Source organism: Kogia breviceps, chromosome 11, assembly GCF_026419965.1.
Source record: "Kogia breviceps isolate mKogBre1 chromosome 11, mKogBre1 haplotype 1, whole genome shotgun sequence".
In the NCBI taxonomy this organism is placed as follows: Eukaryota; Metazoa; Chordata; class Mammalia; order Artiodactyla; family Physeteridae; genus Kogia; species Kogia breviceps.
Window position 1 is genome coordinate 57,844,838 of NC_081320.1, and position 23,177 is coordinate 57,868,014.

Genomic DNA, 23,177 nt, shown 5'->3' on the forward strand with positions numbered 1-23,177 from the left:
CTGGTCTTAATGGACTATTTGATGGTCTTCTCTCATATAACTAGGACCTAACTTTCATTATGTAAATGAAAAGCAATTAACATAAAGAACATGACTGACTAGTCTCCCTTATGACTACAGATACAAAAATCTTAAGTAAAATACTAGCAAAGAGAATCCAACAACATATTTAAAAAACAGTACATTATGACCAAATGCAAGGGTGGCTAATTATTAAGGAATCAAATAATACATCATATTAATAATACATGAGAAAAACTATGTTATTTTCACAGATGCCAAAAAGGCATTTCACAAAACAAATCTAACAGTCACTTGTGATTAAAAATGTACTCAACTAACACTCAATAAAGTAGGAATTAATGGATGTTTTAGAGTTATCTCTTAGGCTTTTATATTTCCCTGCAGTTCCTGACTCTCACTGAGGAACCCAGATTCATTCAAGACCAATTATACACAGACTGGCTCTTCAGACGTTGTGTGCCATTATCCTTTTTTTAAAAACAGAATGTGCTGGAACAGTACCTTATTCATGGTGTGTTTGTGTGTGTGTGTGTGTGTGTGTGTGTGTGTGTGTGAACTCGAAAATCAGATTCTTACTTAATGTTATTCCCAATAAAGTCAGGAACAAGACTATCACCACTACCATTTAACACTGTACTGAACATATTACCTAATGCAATTAGACAAGGCCTAAAAACAAATTAAAGGCACAGGAGCTGGAATGGAAGAGGTAAAACTATTTCTTTTTGCAAATGATAATAATTATATGTCTAAAAAATTCAAAAGAAAATAACGTAAAAATAACTACAAATAAGATAATTTAGGAAAGTTGCAGTATATAAAATTAAATATAGAATCAACAACCTTAATATATACAATATCCAGTTGAAAAATATACTGGAAGAAAGGACTCTATTTATAAACAACAATAAAAATATCAAGGCATAAATTTAACAAGAACTGTGCACTATATGCAAATGAGTACAACAACCAAAAAACACCCCATATTTGTAAGATAGAAAAGTAGACTTAAAAAAATGGAAACACATTCCATGTTCTTGGGTTTGAAAACTCAATCATAAAGATGTTAATTCTCCTAGCTTTGCTTATAAATTCAACTTGATTCCAAGAAAAAAGAGCATTTAGTGTCTGTCCTTTAATCTAGAGTTAGACACCTTGATTTTAAAGTTCTTATGCAAGAATAAAACAGCAGTAATGGCCAGGAAAAGTCTGAAAAAGAAAAGCAAAGTGGGAAGAGTAGCTCTCCTAGATATTAAAATAATTTATAAAGCCTTCATGATTAACACAGTGTGGTATTGGTGCACAAAGTGACTGACAAACCAATGACAAAATAGAAAATCTAGAAAGAGACCCAATATTTAAAGGTAATAGGTAATAAAGACAGGTCTCAAATCAATGGGGGAAAAATACTTAAAATAAATGGTGTATGTTGCCAAATGCTGGCAAGGATGTGGAGCAACAGGAATTCTCATTCATTGCTGGTGGGAATGCAAGACAGTACAGCTACTTTGGAAGCCATTATGGCAGTTTCTAACAAAACTAAACATGTTCTTACCATAAGATCCAGCAATCATGTTCCTTGGTATTTATCCAAAGGAGTTGAAAACTTACATCCACACAAAAACCTGCACATAGATGCTTACAGTACAGCAGCTTTAATCATAATTGCCAAAACTTGGAAGCAAACAAGATGTTCTTCAGTAGGTGAATGGATTAAAAAAAACTGGTACATCCAGACAACGGAGTATTATTCAGTGCTAAAAAGAAATGAGCTATCAAGCCATGAAGAGACATGGAGGAACTTTAAATGGATATTACTAAGTGAAGGAAGACAATCTGAAAAGGCTACATGCTGTATAATTCCAACTAAATGACATTCTGGAAAAGGCAGAACAATGGAGACAGTAAAAAGATTAGTGGTTTCCAGGACAGAGGGGAGGGAGGGACAAACAGCCAGAACACAAAGGGTTTTTAGGGCAGTGAATAGTGAAACTATTCTGCATGATACGATAATGGTGGATATATGTCATTATACACTTGTCAAAACGCACAGAATGTGCAACACCAAGAGTGAACCCTAATGTAAACTGTGGACTTTGGGTGATAATGATGTGTCAATGTAGCTTCATCTATTATAACAGATATACCACTCTGGTGCCAGGTGGGGATTTGAAGGTGGCTGGGAGAGTGGGTATACAGGAACTCTATATTTTCTGCTCAATTCTGCTGTGAACTTAAACCTGTTCTAAAAAATAGTCTATATAAAAGGGAAAAGGAAAAAGGTGTTTGGAACACCTTGATAGCCATATGGAGAAAGGATAAAATTGAATCTGTTCCTCACAATAGATACTGAGATAAATTCCAAATGGTTTAGAGATCTAAATGTAAAGATGAAGCCATAGCAGATCAGAAGAAATCACAAGTGACTTCCTTTTAACCAGAGGACAGGGAACACTTTCCTTAATCGGTCTCAAAATCTTGAAGTGGTAAAGATTGATAAATTTGACCAGATAAAAATAAAAGCCTTTGCATGATGAAAAACATCATATCAAACTCAAAAGACAAATGACAAATGAGGAGAAATATCTGCAAGTTATAGACAACAAATATTATCAGCCCCTAATATTTAAAGGACTACTTCCTGTGTGAATTGTATTTCAGAGAAACCAAGTGGTTCATGAGAGAAAACTCTTATTTATAGAAGAATTCTAGCTAATAAGAATAAATAATAGAGTTAGAAAATTATCATTTTCAATCCCTAATTAAATAATCAATTTAGCCCACAGTTGTAAATGGATGCTACAACCATTAGATAATACATTGATGGGAAGCTTTCAATGGAAGGATGAGGCTGATAGTACCAGAATCCACAATGGAGCTGAGTATTACTAAGAGTAGGAGAACCAGACATTTGGGGCAGTGGCACACCATGGGGTGGACTGCAATTCCTGAGAAAGAGGAATTCCATCCCTGACATTGTTTAGAATTGCTGGCTCAGGAGAGTAATAAAAAGCAGATTGGCTTTTAGTTGGTTTTCTTATTCTTTAAAAAATTCCTACAGAGAATAGAAGCCCTATTGCTTGCACCTGTCAAGTACTACTCCCACTACCCCCACCATCTGGTATGTCACTGATTATGTTTCTTCTGACAGAGTGAAACATGAAGTACATATCAAGTACACTTGACTAAAAAATTGAACTTAGGAAAAAATATCTGCAAATCATATATCTGATAAGGGACTTATATTCAGAATAAATTTTTAGAAAACCTTATAACTGAATAATAAAAAGACAAATAACCCTGTTAAAAATGAGCAAAATACTGATATCTAAATAGACATTTCTACAAAGAAGTTATACAAATGGCCAGTAAACACATGAAAAGATGCTCAGTATCGTTAGCCATTGGGAAAATGAAAATCAAAACCTTAATAAGATATCACTTCATATCTACTAGGATGGCTATAAAGAAGTGACAGACGATAATAGGTGTTGGAAAGTATGTGCAGAAATTGGAATGTTCATTCCTTGCTGGTGGGAATGAAAACTAATGCACCCACTTTGAAATGTATTTTGGCAGTGCCTCAAAATGTTAAATACTAAGTTACTATATGACCCAGCAATTCTACTCCTAGGTATATACCTAAGGGAAATTAAACATATGTTTACTTAAAACCTTGCACACAAATGTTCATAGCAGCATTATTCATAATAGCCAAAAGGAGGAAACAACCCAACTATCCATCAACTGATGAACAGATAAATGAAGCGTGGTAGGATCCACACAATAAAAAGGAATGAAATATTGATCCTTGTTATGACATAGATGAACCTTCAAATATTGGGTTGGCCAAAAAGTGCCTTCGGTTTTTAAGTAAAAATAAAGGACACATTCTTCATTTTCACCAAGAACTTTATTGAACAATGTATTCACCTTTTTGTTCCACTATTTCTGCCATTTTTCAGGCAACTTCATAATTCCATCTTCCCAAAACTTTTTATCATTTTGAGCAAAGAACTGTTCCAGGTGTCTTTTACAGTTTTCCAGGGATTTGAAATTTTTTCCATTAAGAGAATTTTGTAAAGATCTAAGTAAATGGAAATCCGAAGGTGCAATGTCTGGTGAATACGGCAGACGAATCAGAACTTCCCAGCCAAACTGTAACAGTTTTTGCCTGGTCATCAAAGAAACATGCAGTCTTCTGTTATCCTGATGGAAGATTACACGTTTTTCTGTTGACTAATTCTGGATGCTTTTCGTCGAGTGCTGCTTTCAGTTGGTCTAATTGGGAGCAGTACTTGTTGGAATTAATTGTTTGCTTTTCCAGAAGGAGCTCATAGTAGAGCACTCCCTTCCAATCCCACCATATACACAACATCATCTTCTTTGGATGAAGACTGGCCTTTGGTGTGGTTGGTGGTGGTTCATTTCGCTTGCCCCATGATTTCTTCCATTCCACATTATTGTACAGTATCCACTTTTCATCACCTGTCACAATTTGTTTTATGAAACAGAACGTGTTCATTACGTTTAGGTAGAGACTCGCATGCGGAAATATGGTCTAGAAGGCTTTTTTCACTTAACTTAGGTGGAACTCAAACATCAAAGCGATTCACAAAACCAAGCTGGTGCAAATGATTTTCAACACTTGGTTTGCATATTTTGAGAATGTCAGCTATCTCCCGCGTGGTGTAACGTTGATTGTTCTCAATTAATGTCTCGATTTGATCGCTATCAACTTCAACTGGTCTACCCAACCGTGGAGCAACGTCCAGTGAGAAATCTCCAGCATGAAACTTTGCAAACCACTTTTGACACATTTGTTCAGTCAGCACCTTCTCCATACACTGCACAACTCTTTTTTTTCATCTCGGTCCCATTTTTACCTTTCTTGAAATAATAAAGCATAATGTGCCAAAAATGTTCTTTTCTTCCATCTTCAATATTAAAATGGCTACACAAAAATTCACCAATTTTGATGTCTTTTAAAATGCACGCTGATATGACAGCTGTCACATACAATCTAACAAAATTGCTTCTAATGAAGTTAAAGACAACTAAGTGCTACTAGAGCCATCTTACGGAAAAATCCGAATGAACATTTTGGCCCACCCAATATTATGTTACATAAAAGAAGCCAGTCACAAAGGACTTCATGTGATTCCATTTATACGAAATGTCCAGAATACAAAAATCCAGAGAGACTGAAAGTAGATTGTATGGGATTTCTTTTTGGGGTGGTGAAAGTGTTCTGAAATGTTAATGATTGCACAACTCTGTAAATATGCTAAAAATCATATTATGCACTTTATTCATTTATTTTTATTATATAAGTTTCAAGTGTACAGCATTATAAGTTGACATCTGTATACACTACAAAGTGATTGAACTGTACACTTTAAAACAGGTGAATTGTATGGTATATGATTTATCAATAATACTAGTATCAAGGGAAAAAAAGCTGAATGTGAATGTAGTCAAGCCTATGGATCTAACTACCATTTATAGGAAATACAGGGAAATGCTTGATATGCTTTCATGAAGATCCAGTCAAGTTTAGAATGTGACACATTTTATAGGTCAAATGACGCGGTTTCTCAAATGCATCCATGGCAAGAATAAGGTGGGAGGGGGACTGCTATAAAATAAAAGAGGCTTAAGGGAGATGACAATCAAACGTAATACATGGGCCCTGTTTGGATGCAGATTTGAACAAACCAACTCTCATTTTTGAAACAGTCAGATATGTTTGATTTTAAATAGAGAAATAAATTAAAGAGAGAAATTACTGTTGCTTTAGTTAGTTGTGAATGGAATGGTGGTTTTTAAAAATAAGTCTTTTCAGTTAGAAATGCCTAATGAAGTACATACTGGTCAAGTGACACAATGTCTTGAGTTTTCTTTAAAATTTTATAGCAAAAAAGAAAGTAAAAGTTAAAAATGAGGGGAGTGGGAAGAGCTTTGTATCATTTGTAGGATGTTGCAGCTGGGTGATGGGTATAAGGGAGTTCTTTACACTATTTCCTCTGTTTGTGTGTAACTTTTAAAATTTCCATAATAAAAAGTTAAAGGAAAAGTAAAGAAAGAACAGAGCATCTCCATACCTATTACGTAGGCCTTACAGTGAAAGGCAGGGAAAGGAGGAGAAACTGATTTTTGAACTTTCTCTCTTTGTTTCTTTGAAAGTCAAAAGTGAAGCTTGCACACCAGGGCCAAGATATATCACTGAAAGTATCAGGAACAATTAGGACAGTGAGAAAAAGGTTTAGACAAAAGAGAAGAGAAAATGTGCTTAACATAAAGAGGAGAAGTGAACCAGATAACCATAAGAAACATTAAACATCCAAAGATTTCTTGATTGGAGGAAAATCCCCACAGCTCCTAAATCATTAATATAAACTTTAGAGAGAAGATGCTAGAGAAAACTGAAATGAAAGAGCATTGTTTTGTTTGCTAGTGTCTATACAAGGTCAAACTATTAGATGGTTGGAAAAGTCTTTTTTGAGAGCACACTTTAGTTTTCACCTAATTTCTTGGTGTCATAAAAACACCAGTGTTGTTTCTCTTGTAGCTAAAATTCTAAACTGACTAGTGATGGCACGTAAATGTTTAGTTAATGTCAGCACCTAAATAAAGAACATTCTTTGAATACCTCTGTTATTTTTCCTTTTAGATGCTTGTTAAATTTGTAGAGAAGTTGCCTACAACTGTGTGTGTGTGTAAGAAAAACAAAATGAAGAGTTTCAGGTCCTACCCTGATGGAATAAGAATGTAGGAGAGTCCATACTGCTGCCCTAATACAGGATGATTTCTATGACCTGAGTCATAGATAATTCACCACGTAGGGTCACATTTTAAACTCTTATCAGCAAGTACAGGGGAAAAGGGAAGGAACGCTCCTCTTCTAGAAGCCAAGGGCAGCTGCACACCACGTGAGTTGGTTTCCCAATCTTCTATTCAAAACCCTCTCATTTGCACAGAGCCTCAGTGTTGGCGTATGTGATTTGGTTTTCTCCTTTTTTGTGAAGGTAGCCCACAAGTGAAAGACTGAATGAATGTTTGATTTATACCCCAGTTCCAAGAAAGATTTAAAATGGCTTACAATATAGAATAAGCCAGGTAACATTGAGAAGAAGAAAGGAAAATGATACACTGGTGAGTGAAAAAAAAAAAAAAAGCAAGTTACAGAGCAGTATGCATAATACTCCACATATGAATAAAAATGGATAAAAATATTAGCAGAATATATGCCAGAGAACATGCTAAAATGTTAGCCATGGCTATGTCTGGGTAGTGGAATTATGAATCATTTTCATTTTCTTTTTGGTGATTTTCTGTGCTTTCTAACTTTTTAATAATCATGTCTTATTTTGAAAACAGAGGAAAAATTTAAAAAGGAAAGTGAGAAAGATCTCAATTTGGTATGCAGGAGACCTGATCATATTCACTAAATGTATGTAAGGGTAGGGACCTAAAATAGAACAAGCAGTGGAGCTAATACATACTCTAAAGGTCTATGCACCTGCTCCGTGCAGGCCTATGTTTTGTCCCTAAGCTTTTTAGTAGCACAACTATTTCTCATTAACATTGAAGTAATCTTGTTATGCACCTTGATAACTGTACCTTTTGCTTAATATCCCCACTGTTCAAACTTCTGAGATGAAGCTTGTCAATAATAATTAGCCACTGCACCCCAGTCATGTTACTGGTGTGATGGAAATCTAAATAAAGGGACATAGAGGTGCCTGATTAATTATCTCATTGTTCTGCCCTGATTAATGCTGATATCAGGCTATTTCACTACTGCCCATAAGAGATTACTCTTGGTTATTATTACATAGGTTACTTGTATATTAGACTAAAATCTGAACAATCTTTAAAAGGAAAAAGAGACTAAAAAATTCATTTGTAAGTGAGGGGACTGAAGTCATTCATGAAAATTAGCAAAGATAAAAAAAAAAAACTGTGCAAAGAGTGGATCAAGTCTCATCAAGATCTTGTAATAAGATCTTTATGGGCCAATTTCAAACTTCTCTAATTTCTCTGAGCTGATAAAAACATAGGTTCACTTAAACATGTTCCCAACTGAAGGGCGGCTTTTGAGTGCAGGGGCTCCACGTTAGCCTTGGGCAGCAGCGGTACTGCCAGTGATGCCATCACAGCCATTGACTGTGCCCCTCCCTCCATGGGGAAATCTCACATCCTGGGTGACGGGTGCTACTGCAGAACATTACCTGCCAGAACCACATGACCTGCGGGAAGCGGGTTTATTGTTAAGCCTTGCTAGTGGCGATGCAGGCCATGACTGAGACACAGAAGTGCAGAGTGAGGGGTGTCACTGAGTCAGCCATCTTCTGAGAGTAAATTAGACCCTTGGAGGAGCCACACTGACTCCCAGAAGACAGTAAGGTCCCACTGGTAAAGTATTACTCATTTTTCTTTGTCACTTCTTTCATGCCCCTGTTTTTAAAGTTTCTATCTACTTAAGCACCTTAATCTCAGGCCATAAATAGAATTTTAATTTGTTCAGCTACTTATTTACATAAATATTTATGATTGATAATATTGTGTAAATATTTATTTATTTATTATTTAAAAATCTAGTATTCATCCAAAGAACTTTAACAATCTCTGATACTCTTTGGATAGAGCAATGGTGAATGTTACAATTGCAGAATGGGTCTCTCTGCAGGTGTCCTGCTAGGGGAATGTGACATATGGCTTGGGAACAATTCTAAAAATAAGCTGTATTATTAACATAATGGTGTTAAGTCACTTTGTGTTAATGAAATAGCAGTAACACTACCAAACATATCAAATATATACTTCTAAAATATTAATAAATATTTCTTTCTTCCATTTCTATTACTGTTTCTGATATATAACAGGTGAGCTACCCACATTTGCAGAGGGTTTTCTAGCAGGAAAATTGCGTTTCTGTTGCTTTTGAAATGCAGACGTGTGCCTTGCCTGAGATCATCTGTAATGCAGATGATATGTTATCAGAAATATTAAAGTAAAATTCAGTACATTAATCTAGGAGGAAAGTGCACTTCCAATTAGAAGCTGAATCTGAGTATTAGCGGGGAGTGATATAACCGTGAGGAATACTAGAGAGAGCAAAAGAAAAACCACTTGTGCAGGCAGATTTATGAGCTGTCATTTGCTGCCAAGAATTCCATCTCAATAGCAGTCATCAGAAAAGCTCCTCTTTCTCTCCTAAGATGGTCAGCTGGAGTCCTCAAGGCTCCATTTGCTCCTCCTCTGAGCCTCCAGCAATCTACAGGTCTTCATTCATTAAATCAAATTGCCAAAAAACACTTTTTTTTCCTATTTAATTTAAAATATCAATTTAAAAAGTGAATATTGGGGTTCAAAGTCATTAACTTAAAAATGATTTTATGGTGCCAGATAAAAAGGAAGTTGGTTTCTGCAGGGAAGAACCAGTAGAGAGATAAACTGGTAACATGCCTTGGGCAACAAATTGTATTGCTGGGCCTTGGAGGCCAACTATTTTGACCTCTGACTATGGCCGGGCAAACAGCTAAGACCAATGTAAGCAGGAGTGGAAAGCAGTGTTCAGACTTAGGGCTGATTCAGCAGCGAGGGAGGCTGGGGCAAGGGAGGACAGGTGGCCTATAAATAGCAGGTGGTCTTGGAAGGTCTATTTATAAGATGGGGAGATTAGGGCAACCATTTGCCTGCTTTGAAAGCGAGTGGCAGGTGCACACGCCGGGCCTCCTTTCCTGCATGCTGCAGCCTCATGACAAGTGGAACTTCTGACTCCAGTGACATTGACAGTCCTTCACTAGATGCTAAGATAGTGGAAAAACAAGGGGCAAGGCACAAGTCTGAGGAAAGCTGCTTTCCTACTGCTGGGAAGAAGCTTTGATATAGATAATGCATATATTACTAAAAGCAAAGTGATGAATAACTCTCTGGAAAGGATTTCAGAATTTTCCAATTGCCTGAAACAAACATTAATTCCTCTATGTCAGGTTTGTCACCATGAAATATTACAATATGTTTTACTTAGGTGTTAAGCTTTCTATGTGAACTTCATCTGAGTTTGAAGATGAAATCTTACCAGAAAATGCAAACTATTAACTTTTACTGCAGTGTGATCATTGGCAAGATATGCCCTTAAGACCTCGGCAGCTTCTTACCTGGTGGTGGCTATCTTTTCTCCCTTTTTCCAGTCCCAAAATACAATACTGTGAAAATCGTCTAAACCAACCGACACCAGACATTTTCCATCGGCTGTATGAAAACAACACAAATGTCAAATGACTCATTTCTCAATGAAAAACCACAACATTTTATATACTGTAAAGAGGAACAAGAAATTGATCTTAAGAATGTTATTTAGGCTCAAATACGTTGGGAGAATAATACACTAAGGGGACCTCACTAAATGAAATGCATAACTACTAATGGTGGAGGTTCTCAATGTATAATAACTGGCTGCTGAATTAAATCACTGACCCAACATTCCAATCTGAGACACATGGCTGGGGGGAGCTTCTCAGGTAAGTCACCAAAACCTTGTCTATTTTGTGTCAGACAAAGCTCATGACATTTACTAGAAGAGCCATTTAACTTTGTGACTCAATCTATTGCGCTCTAAAGAAAAAAACTGGTTCTGTTCAACCCTTCAAAATAAGAGCATTATAGAAACTAACTTGGAAAATTCTTTCGAAAGATGATTTTATAATTTAAAAAAAATCTTAATTTCTTAGTTTCCCTATTTCAAATGTAATATGCTTGTTGTAGGACATTTAGAAGATACAGACAAAGGAAATTTAAAAATCATACAAATTTCTAGGCCTACATTTGATATACATCCTATCAGTTTCTCTACCTAAACGTGCTTTGAAAAGACAAAACCAGGATCATAGTGAACAAACTATTACTTATTTTTTTTACTTGTGATATGATGAACATTTTCCCTTAGTATTAAATATTATTTATAATGCTATCAATAATTACTATAATTCTGACAGATTGTTTTCCAAAATAAAAATATATATGATATGTAATTGAATTTGAAATCAAAATAGTTAATCTGCTTTCTCATTTCAAGACAGTAGAAGAGATACAGTCATTAAGTCTTTCCTTTGCTGCCTCCTCACAAAGCTTCACAGGAGAAGCATCTCAGGTCAGCAGTTCCTCCCTAGCCTGGAGTGGGCTAGGAGACGGGTGGCCAAGCTCACCAAGGCTCAGTTTAGCAGGGTGTATTCTCTGGCGACACACAGCCAATGGCCTTAGGGTAAAGAAACATGAGTATGTGATAAACTGTTTCTCCACAGCCCACTCAGGGTTTCAAGTGGTATTTTCAAAGACAGCCCTGGGGTAGATGCCAAATTAGGATTGCCAGGGAAAATAAAGGAGCCTAGTCAAATTGGAATTTCAGATAAGCAACGAATAATTTCCTAGTACAAGTATGTCCCTTGCAATGTTATATTGCATGCAATTATATTGCATGGGACATACTTATACTAAGAAATTATTTGTTGCTTATCTGAAATTCAAATTTAATTGGGCCTCCTGTATTTTTATTTGCTATATCTGGTGACCCTCTCCAAATGCTGGTTAACTAATGCCCAACCCTTGGGTGCCCTTACTTGTTCCAGAGACCCTCCCCCGACCAACTGGGAATGGTAGTCTGCTCCTTTTCTGGAGGAAAAAGGAGAGTAAGAGCCTGGCTTAACAAACCAAACCCTCCCCAATCCTCTACTACCACCAAGTATGAGGCAAGGATTTGAAAGTTACACTAACCCTTTCAAGCTCCTAGACTACAGTAGGTGAAGACATTAACACTTTGCCAAAGGCCTAAATCACTACCAGGTGAGTACTATAAACAAATGTGTCTTCTCAATCACAATACGTCCTTATGCTTAAATGTTACCAGGCTCTAAACTGTGCCCCGTGTCTTTTCATGCATTTGGGAGAAGGGACTGGTGATGACTTCCGATTCGTTACCAGCAACATTACTTTTCCTGCACCTCTTGGTGTGGCCTGGTTATATTTCCATATTAGCATGTCTCTGTATTTGGTGAATTTATTTTTATTAGAGAGTTCTCTCTCCCTTTTTAGATCCTAAACTCTTATTTAAGACTTACAGTACTTGTATCACATTTCCAACATGATCCTCGTACTGAGATGGTTTTCAATGAATTCTGATGATACTGGTGACATCAGGAGGATGAGGGAGATAAAAATGGAATATGCCTACGGATGGTACAGAGGGAATGGGAATATTCTGTTATATAAAAATTTTAATCAAAAACACTGCACAGATATTCAGTGTCTCTTTTTTTTTTTTTTGCATTTGTTAATTCTACATTTTGTTTTCTTTTGTAACCTGTGTAGCTATATTAGTATGTCTTTCTTAGAATGCAAACATCCACACATTTTAAACGATAGTTGTTTTTTTTTTTTTACATTTAATGTCTTTTGAAGAAGTCCTCAGGGTAAGTTGATTTTTTTGTTTGTTTGTTTTGCTTCTTTTTATTGGAATTTCTGCAAGGCCCCATCAGCTTGTCTTCACAGTTATACCACCTTTCTACCCCAGTTTGAGTAGCAATGAAGCAGCAGAACAAATCTAGAGGTGCCTCAACAACCATACCTCTTCTTTAGGATGGTGATTTTTTCTTGAATTCTGCAGGTGTGGGCAATTTCTACATACCACACAGTTTGGAAATATAATTGGCTATCTTTAATTTTTTCTGAGTTTTTGTTTTCCCTCACAGAGGCTTGATCTCAGCTTTGAAAAGCCATTGTTCCTTGACCATTTGGTCGGAGTTTTTTATTTTCAACCATATTTTTAGGGTTTAGGTAATGTCCTTTCAAATCTTTCCAGTCACAGTATGTATTAATTATGGATATTTTGTGACATAGTCCAGAAATAATTCTAAGGAGCTTAATGTCAACAGTAAAGGGCAAATTAGAAAGAGAAATATTTTACTCAGACAATTACAAGTTGGTCCTGTATTCAGGGCTCATAAAAAATGCATAGGTTTTTGGAACTGACACAATGAAATCACACTAGTCTTAGATGTGCCCTTGTGGAAATCGGTATTATTCAATGAAAGTTTTTAAAAATATGAGGATGATATTTAGGCTAGAAAATATTTATATCTGAACTTTTCTCTTTTTAATTGGTTTTCTGTTCATGTGGAAGCCCTTTCCTGACTGCAAGTACAGAAGCAAAGATGGCCCCGTTTTCTCTAGACAGTGAAAATAAATCCACAACGAGTTGCTCAATTAAGTGACACAATATTAATTCATTCCTTCTAGTTGACATAATTTAGAGGTATGGGTCATGTTGTAAGAAATGTTTTTGATTAAAAATGTCATATTTTTGTTTGCTTTGGAAGAGTGGCAAGAATAGATTAATCTAAATTCCTAGGTATAACTGCTTATCTGCTGTCTAGTTTTCACATCATTTGCCTGCTTTGTATTTCCATGACAATCTCTTTCTCTAATTTCTTTCCGTTATCGGTAGGTCTCCACAACACCCCCCAAGATGAGCTGACGTGTAAGAGACAGGGGGGTGTGGAGATACGCTGAGACACTCAGCTAGGTAATAACCAATGTAGGTGTCCTTTTTACGTGGTTAAACTGGGAAACTTCAATCATCTTCTCTCTCAGCATTTTGACTTGAACTCCTCACTTTACTGCAAGTATCCAAAAAGAAGGGATAGATGTTCCTGCTCATGAAAGTGTTTGACTCAGGGCTGTTCTAGGACAGGGGTCTCTTTTCACGAGGGTGCTGTTCCACATGGCAGCCTCTATGCACCACCATGCCCACACCGCATTTACACCGGAGAGCTGGGGTGGAGGCAGCTGGAGGCACTGGCCATCAGGTAGAAGGAGTGAGGAAGTAGGGGGGCACAATGAGTGGTCCAGGTATGACTTTCATGCTAAAAGTTCACACCAGCCCTGGTGGAGGGCAGGGGCAGGGGCAGGAAAGGGCAGGAGGACTGAGAGGGAGAGCACAGCCAGCACAGCTTCCACCAGCTGACGGCCCCAGGCCTGGTGGCTTTCTCACGGGACTGAGAGCCAGGAGACTGGGGTCCTCGCTCTGATCTGCCACTGTCTGACTTTTACCACAGCCATACAACCAAACTCTCTGGATCTTCATTCTTGGCCTATAAAGTGGTGCAGGCATCTGTTTAAGACTAAAGCTATATCATTATAACACAAGGTACTACTATCAATATAAATTAAACCAAAGAGGCTTCAGGTCACACCTTCAGTAGGGCCACAGAGACCACAAAGATCAATCGACCACAGTTCATCTGCATGTAACCATACAGTGATGGATCAAACACAGTATATACTTCCTTACTTCCTGAATAGTCCTTAATGTCAGCGCTTTCTCAAACTATCACCTAGCTTCCTTTCTGCCATTTATAAATTAACATCGTATTTCAACTCTGACACAAAAATATAACTTTCCACAATCAAAAATACCACATTTGCTGCATCAATGGGCTCTTCCTTAGTGACTATTACCTGGGGAATAGAGAATGTATTGTTAAAACTGAAATACCCTTTTTATGCAGAAAACATTTTATATCTGGGCATTTCTTTATTTGCCCAAAATGGGAATTAGAAGCAGTGACAAAATCAGCTTCTCAACCTCTTCCAGAGTGCCTGGTTTCTCTGTCCCGGGCAATGATGTAAGGGGCTTCCTTAAGAGGGGAGGATTTCTAAGTGCAGCTAATTTCTCGATCTTCCTTTTATAAAACTACTAAGCCCAGAAGAGATGTAAGCTCTCAGAAATGCAGAGATCAAGTTACTGGGTACCAGCTTATTGCTACTAACTTGCCTCATAATCAATGTTTTTGATCAACATTCCTCTAATCTCTTCTCTAAAGGTATTCAGCACGAGTTGGTTCTTCTGATTTTCCTAAATTTAAAAACCAAAAATTTAATCAATTCTCTAGAAAAAATAATCTGATGATTATTGAATTCTATTTCTAGTATTCTAAATTTCCTGCCACTGTTTATACATTAATACACACACACATTTCAGTTGAAATCAGTGAGTAGATGATATTTTGAGTTCTACTCTTTTTCTTAACTTGATACATAGAAATGTGTATGAAATACACATGGTCCACATACTTGTCATTTTGAATTATAGCTTTTGTTAAACAGTGCCAAATTGTCTACTAGAATTACTGAGTCAATTTGCAAAGTTGCTGACAATATGAATATGAGAGTCTCCATAATCTAGTACACATTTAGGTTTTACTATTTTATTTAATGAGTATCTTACCACTCTTCTAGAACATACTTATTAATATAATTTTTATATTAAGTATACACATGTGTATCCACTAGCAAGTTAATTTAGGAAAAGAACACAGTTCAGCCATCAGGTAGAACTATTAAAAAAAAAAAAGCAGAAATCCATTCACATCTTTGGAACAGAATCTTATTTGAACTCAAATTATGGTTTCATTTTAGATTTTACTGCTTTATCAAGGATACATGATACACTTATGAAAGTTGTATGTACATCAAACTCCTGGAAGTTTAGGGCTTTGTATTCACCGTTTATCAGGTGCATTATCTGGGCCTTCAACTGGCAGGTGGTAGCCAAGTAATTCTCTCTTCCTTGCTACTCATGCCTTATGTACCTCACATGCCCACCAGTGTAGAGTATGAACAAGTTAGCTTTGATTTTTACTAATTCAATAACCAAAGTATTGAATAATTTCTAATAGTGATATAACAACTCAGATTTGTATAGTAGTTTACAGCATATGAGAATAAGCGTGTGACACACTCACACAAATCTGAACCATGTGACTGGTCAGAGAATAAAGATAACTTTCATCCAAAGATGGTTTACAACGTGAAGTTCTAGTAGCAGTAGTGAAAGGCAAGACAGAGTGCATTAAGGAAAACTTCATTCATTCATTTATTCATTCATTCACATTTTTGGAGTAGCTTCTGTGTCTCGACAGCATGTGCAGTGGGGAACAGAGAGATGGGCTAGATGAGTAGTTTACTGTCTGAGAAGGGCATAGGAGCTGCTAAGACACATAACTACTGTACCACATAGACGCTAACAAGTACCACAAAAGCAATGACAACAAATGGGCTAAGGGATACAGAAGAAGGGACAGGACATTTCTCCCTGGAAGGATGGAGGAGAAAACTTTCAGCTTGGTCTTAAAGGATGGTTGGACTTGAACAGACACATGGGAACAGCATGAGCAAAGGAACACAGGCAAAAAGAAGGACAGGAGTGCATTTAGGTTCTACAGTTAGGTAGATGGAAAGGAGCACGAGTGGGTTAGTGGGTGAAAACACTACAAAGGAAGGTTGAGGCCAGATCATAGAAGGCCATGAATGTCCAACCACAGGCTCAGCCCTAAGTCAGTCAACCAAGGGGAGTCCATGTGGTAGCAATGTAATTGCACTTCCAGAAGACTCCAGAAATGGGCAGGATGGATTAGACAAAGTGGGGATGGAATCAGAGACCAGCATAACCACCATGCACAGACGAGAGGAAGTTTGGGCCTGAACAAGGAGAGTAGAGAGGGAGGTACATAAGAGAGACACTGGGGTTGTGAAATGGAATTTAACAACCAATCTTATACATATTGCACATATTAAACATTTGAATGGAATTTAGAAAAAGGAAATTACAGAATCAGTTTTCTGTAGAAAGTTTAGACATTTTTTCTACAGATCTAATATCTACATTGGGGTTATTAAAAATTTCTAGGTTAAAAACACCTTTTGCAATAGGCCCTCATTCTTCATTTCTAGCATAAAGAAATGGTTTTATTCTAAAGAAAATTATATTTATAAGTTAGTATTTTTTTAACAGCACAGTGTTAAAATTTTAAATTAAGGAGATGGAAACTTCAGTTCTATTTTTTTCAATACAAAATTTTATTTCCAAAACACCAGTGCTGTAAAGTGGACATTTGCAGAGAATTTGCACCCCTCGCTCTAGTCCTTTACATTTTAAATCACAGGTGCTGTGTTCCCACTTATTTGGAGAGATGAAACTGATGTTCTCAGTCACTGCCAGACATTTGCAACTAAGTCTTTCAATGGTAACAGCTGCTCTGGATTTCAAATTTCTCAAGCATATACAGAACACAGTGTGAGCTCTGGGTAATGAGTTGGGAGAGAGAAAATGAGGAAGATGAGGAAAGGAAGTGTGATCATATTCACACATCTGATTGTCAGTCTAAGACTCGGTAGCTGACACATGAAGGGCTTACCTCCTTATAAGCAGGACCAAACTAAATAAAAGGATTTTTTTTTTTAAACAAACCCAAAGTAAACATGGAAGCATCTGTCAATGACTCTGGTGGCAAACTGGTGCTTACCTGAAAAATCGAGCGCACACACTCCTCTCTGATGTTGTCCTTTCAACAGTGACAAACATTTTAGAGTCTGCGTGTCCCACACATGAATAGCAGCATCTCTCCCAACCTTAAATTACAGGATGAGTGTTATTAACTAATTATAAATTATAATAAGAATGATTTTGTTCCTTAGAGTCAAGTGCCGCTCAGAAATCAAAACCCACATATTTGGAGAGTAGGAAGACCCTGGCAAATCATCTGTTCCAACTCCACTGTTTTCCAGATGAGGAAACTGAGGCACAGGGTCTAAGGGTCTTGTTCTGGCATCAAGGTGGGTGCCAGCAGAATCTAACCTGGTACATGGCTCCCAGTTAAAGGATATTTAAAACTCTAGTTCAGACGTCTACGGTGCTTTGTTTTTGTCAGTTAGTTCTACCCTTCCCTTCTGCCTTCTCAACTCCACACATGATTCCACTCAGCTGCATGTTTTCATGGCACTATCCTCAGAGTTCTTCTACCCACCTCAAGAAGGCCTGGCCCTACTTCTCCCCCTGGAAATGAAAGTTTCATGGCTTAACTCTCTGTCATTAAGGTGGCTTCTCCTCAAGGGGACACAAGCTTCTATCATACCAATTCCCAACAACAGAGAAAACTGTAATACTAAAGTGGTTTTCCTCACTTATAATGCATAGGGGGAAAAAACCCTTTTGGGTATGATGACTCTAAAAGGCAAAATGGGACATAAAGCCATGCACATAACTGAGCAGAGTCTGGTCAATTCCTATACTGGCCTGTGGAGGCCCAGTTACCCCTGGGGTGGCTATTGGCATACTGGTCTGCCTCCCAATTACAGTATAGAGTGTGGTAGCTCCTCAGGGGTTTATGTAAAGAACCAATCTCTGTTTTTTCAAAGGAAGACTATTAAACACCCATGAATCAAGCATCTTCTGTTTCTAAGAAAGACAATAAAGGGTGAGGGGGCAGGAAAGAGTGAAAAGGCAAAGTAGTGATCAATTACTTATAAAACTTGAATGTCAGAATAGATGGTCTAATTTGCAGTTGGAGGAGCAGCAAACCAGTATTTCAATTAATGGCTCTTCTGTTTTGGAGGACTGTAATCCTTTTACAAATAAGAGCTACGAACTCTTCTCCCCCCAAATGCACATTTCTGGGGGTTGACGCCCATCAGGCCCTCAGTTTCATCCATAGATCTCATGAACATCAGGCTATAAACCCTGTTCAAACACTTCTACCTCCTGTATGTCAAGTCTCAGAAACAGTTCGTTGTCTCATGTTAATCTTTGAAACTCATACCAGTAGTTTTTCTTGGAATTTGCCACTTAGATGTTGAAGATTAGGTGAAGTATTACCTACAGTTAAAAGCCCATGATAAAACTGAACAAAAATGTAATCTATACATTGGTAGAAAAGAGCACAACACTGAAAATACTGTTGATAATATTATTGCTTTACCAGCAAGACAATAAATCTGAGTTTAACAGATTCTCTCTTTACTGAGTTTACTTCTATCCCCCTCCTTTTCCACACGAAATGATTGACTATAGGGCTCTATTTTGAGCAGCTTTTCAATTATAGATCAATCCAAAGTTTAGCATTCCAAAATTGTTCATATAAAGTTTAGTTTTTTGAAGATTAAAATATAATAAACTAGCCAAAGTTCATATGACTTTAAGTTTTACAAAAATAACTATACACTGGATGTTACAGTAGTATTAAAAGATGGTTCATTCAATAAATATTTATTGAGTACCTAGGATATACTAAGTTCTGGGTTAACAGTAATGAGGAAAATATATTAAGACTTCATGGAATTTACAATACTCTAGTTTTACCTAATCCTATTCATAGATCTCATCATGTTAGAATAAGAATCCCTCAGTGTCTTCCCAAAAGTGCTGGAATGTATTGGTTGACTCTCCCACCATCATGAAATGACCTAGCATTCACTGCACTTTCAGCTTCCTGCCTTATGTTTATTTCTACCAAGTATTTCTTGAATTTCTCATATGTAAACTGAATTCAAAATTAAATTCTCTCTCTCTTTGGCTAAACCCCCCTCTTACAGGAGAGATAAGTACCTGCCCAGTGGCCACATAGTCCTTCACTGGATGGATGGTCAGGCTGAGAATGTCATCATCGTGTCCCAGGTACAGCCTCTGGGAGTGTTGTTGCCTATTGTACACGACAGCAACTGCAGCAACGTGATAGACCACTTCTCCAGCTTGTGTGTAGAACAGATTGTTTCTACAATCGTAGCCTCTATAGCTGAAGCACAGGTCCAAGAAATGCACAGTAGTTGAACGAACAGTGAATGAACAGAGCAGAAGTTGTGAGAAGAAAAAGTTAACATGTTAATATGGACATGGACAAGCAGAACCCAGGTGTCTCCACAGTTGCCTAGGACAGTGATCTTCAATGGGGGTATGAGGACCTCTGAGGGCATGTGATGACTTTCTAAGGGGCAAATGGACACTGATAATTCTAACAGAATCTATTTCCAGATCCTCAGCTACTATATGTGCTTTCTCTTAAAACTGACTAGTCTGAGAACACACCTGTGATGGGGTACTGGTTTTCCTTTCCCACCTCCCCTTTCCTAATTGCCTTCCTCCCAATTTAGGAAGTCATTCCTCTCATCCATCGGGAATCTTACTATGATATATTACCCTGGAATGTCAAACCTTCCAGGGACACAAAAACAAATACAAGTGCGGATGGATGTTGAAAGTGAATAATTCTAACAACTGGGGTAAGAAATCCTTTTGTAAGTCAAGTGACTTCCAATTCTTTGCTTTTAACAAATTTGAACAGTGATTTAACTGAACTGTTAGCTGATGGATCATTAAACTACATTTTTGTGTGATATATCAAAATCACGACACATATTTTTGGCCTATAACAAAGAGGAGTTTAAAGAATTGATTACCGTTGCTGTAATAAAACTGCCTCTATGCTAGATATGAATAAGGTTTCTTAGTGCTTACATTAAAAAGTGAAAAACTGGAATAGATTCTGTGCTAAACTGTTACCCTCTAGCAATAAGAAATATATATGCACATATATCTGAACTCATTGAAAAAATTCTATCTTATTAAAATAATTTTTCCAATAAAATTATTTATGTTTAATAACTATCAGAATTTGTACTATATTTATGTTGATTTGGCCAGCTATTTATTACTAATAGTTATAACAATAATTAAATCCAGAAAAAAATTGTTAATGCTTAGAGTAGCACTGTCCAACAGAACTATTACGTGAGTCACAAAGGTAATTGAAAAATTTTCTAATTGTCACATTAAAAAAAAAAGGAACAGATGAAACTTATCTTAAGAATATTTAACCCATTATGCCCAAAATATTATCATGTCCACATGTAATCAATATAAAACATTTTAATGAGGTAATTTTCTTTTTTTCATGCTAAGTCTTCAAACTCTGGTGTGCATTTTCCACATACAGCACATTTAGACCAGCCACATTTCAAGTGATCATTGGCTACAAGTATATATCGTACCAGACAACACAGAGTTAGAGACTTATGGTCACAGGGAATTAAATTTAAATTGAACATATAGATATGTTTTTTCCTTGTTGAAGTTATGATAGGGTAATCAATAAAATACTTACAAGCATAAAAATATTATATTAGGGTAAAATTCTGTGGGAGAAGTAGAATAGAAATACGAGTTCATGTATTTGTTATATTGATGATAATGGGAATATCTATGGCATTTGGGTTCCACTGGAGCCATCTAAATAAATGATGTATTTATAAAACACAAGATATATTCTTCACAACCATTTAAGCTTAGGTTGAAAAATCTTAGATGTCAACTTAAAGCGTGGAAGGTTGTACATGATTTTCAAAATTCAAAATTATTTGGGGTACACGTGAATAAAAGCATGTGAAGGAAATACTGTCCTGGGAAAGCCAGCTGAATAGAGCAGGAGTTATGGGATAAAGGAAGCAGAGATGGAGAGAATGAAATGAAATAACAATGAGTGGCAGTAACACATGTAACACGAAAGTACATGAAGTGTGAAAAATCTAGATACACACACTGAGATGGCCATAGAAAACTGAGAAAACTGGACGGAGAGTCGTGGTTAAAATATTAACCACAGGGAAGTGCAAACTGGAGAGAAGAGCCAGCCTGAATTGGGGTAGCACTGAGAAGAAGGATGACAAGATGAGGCTGGTGACAGGCCACCCACCCATGTATGAACTGGAGTTTCAAGCTGTCCTCAGGAGCCTTTTCTCGTTTGAGGAAGGACACTGCATGGTTTTTCTCTTTACTTTGTTGCTTTAGCTGAGGTAGATCTTCTTTGTAAACCTTCAAGCGTAACAGAAACATTTAGTTAGAGACTCTTCAGGTTTTAAATATATTAATGTCTTGACATTCTCAGGAAATCTTTAATTGCAGGAACTCAAGTTTTTGAAAACATAAGAAGCTAAAAATGGTCACAAGAGACAAAGAAGGGCATTATATAATGATACAGGGGTCAACTCATCAAGAAGATATAACAATGGTAAATATTTATGCACCAGACATCAGAGCATCCAAATATACAAAGCATATATTAACAACTAAAAGAAGAAATAAATATCAATACAGTAATAGTTGGAAACTGTAAAACCCCACTCCCAACAACGGATTGATCATCCAGACAGAGAATCAATAATGAAACAGCAGATTTGAACAATACTACAGACCAAATATCCTAACAAATACAGAACATTTCATCTATCAGCAGCAGAACATACATTCTTCTCAAGCACACAAGGAGCATTTTCTAGGACAGATCATGTTAAACCACAAAACAAGGCTCAATAAATTTAAGAAGATTGAAATTATATCAAGTATGTTTTCTGACCACTATAGTATGAAACTAGAAATAAGTAACAGGAAGAAATCTGGGAAAGTCACAAATATGCAGAAATCAACACACTCCTCAACAACTAATGGATCAAAGAAGAAATCAAAAAGGAAATTTTTAAAAATCTTGACACAAATGAAAATGGAAACGCAACATACCAGAACTTACAGGATACAGCAAAAGCATTTCTCAGGGGAAATTTTGTAGCTAATAAACATATACATTAAGGAAAAAGAAAGATCTCAGATAAAGAACTTAATATTCTACCTCAAGGAACTAGAAAAAAAAGTTTGGACTTAGTTTGGACACTAAGTCCAAAGTTAGCAGAAGAAAGGAAGTAATAGAGATTAGCGCAGAAATACATAAAATAAAGACTAGGAAAACAATAGAAAAGATTAACAAAACTAAGAGTTGGTTCTTTGAAAAGACAAACAAAATTGAGAACATAAGACATGAGATTGAATTTTACTTTTTTCTAATGAACAAAACTAACTTGAAATATCTTTTAAATCATTGGGATTTAAAAGAAGTTTTTAAAAACTTTTGCTATTATGCTTCTAAATCAATTTATATCCAGAAAATATATTACTTTTCTGCTAAGAAAAGAAATTATTAAATAAAATTATCAATAAAATATAATTTAAATATTTTGTTATAATTTCTTCTAAGGCAAGAAATCTCTTGATGATTCAGAAATGTGTAAAATGTGGGCCACATGAATCATGGTGATCAATCTTTGGAATTATCCTTCTTTCATGATCTCACGAATCTTTCAGATCAGACTCTGGGATACAGAGCAAAGCTCTTGGTCTAACCTAGGACCTAAAATGTGCTGCTGACTGAGAGAACATTCTCGATAATTTAAATGTAGATAAAATCATGTAGCTAAAATTATGTCTATCATGT

At 36.5% G+C, this 23,177-nt stretch overlaps 2 protein-coding genes across 6 annotated transcripts in view; both read right to left on the bottom strand.

Annotated features, from left to right (window-relative positions):
- The window catches only part of RPS27A (ribosomal protein S27a), a 394,104-nt gene that overhangs the window by 346,061 nt on the left and 24,866 nt on the right, over nucleotides 1-23,177 (bottom strand). The gene's annotated exons all lie outside the window — the stretch shown is intronic.
- Nucleotides 1-23,177, bottom strand: part of EML6 (EMAP like 6) — a 345,807-nt gene that overhangs the window by 87,305 nt on the left and 235,325 nt on the right. For all 5 annotated transcript variants that reach the window (XM_067007573.1, XM_067007577.1, XM_067007575.1 and 2 more), the window contains 4 exons: nucleotides 21,609-21,727; nucleotides 19,469-19,655; nucleotides 17,391-17,496; nucleotides 10,191-10,284 (listed from right to left, as the gene is read on the bottom strand). In XM_067007573.1, the coding sequence (XP_066863674.1) occupies nucleotides 10,191-10,284; nucleotides 17,391-17,496; nucleotides 19,469-19,655; nucleotides 21,609-21,727 (506 nt within the window). The remainder of the gene's footprint in view (nucleotides 1-10,190; nucleotides 10,285-17,390; nucleotides 17,497-19,468; nucleotides 19,656-21,608; nucleotides 21,728-23,177) is intronic.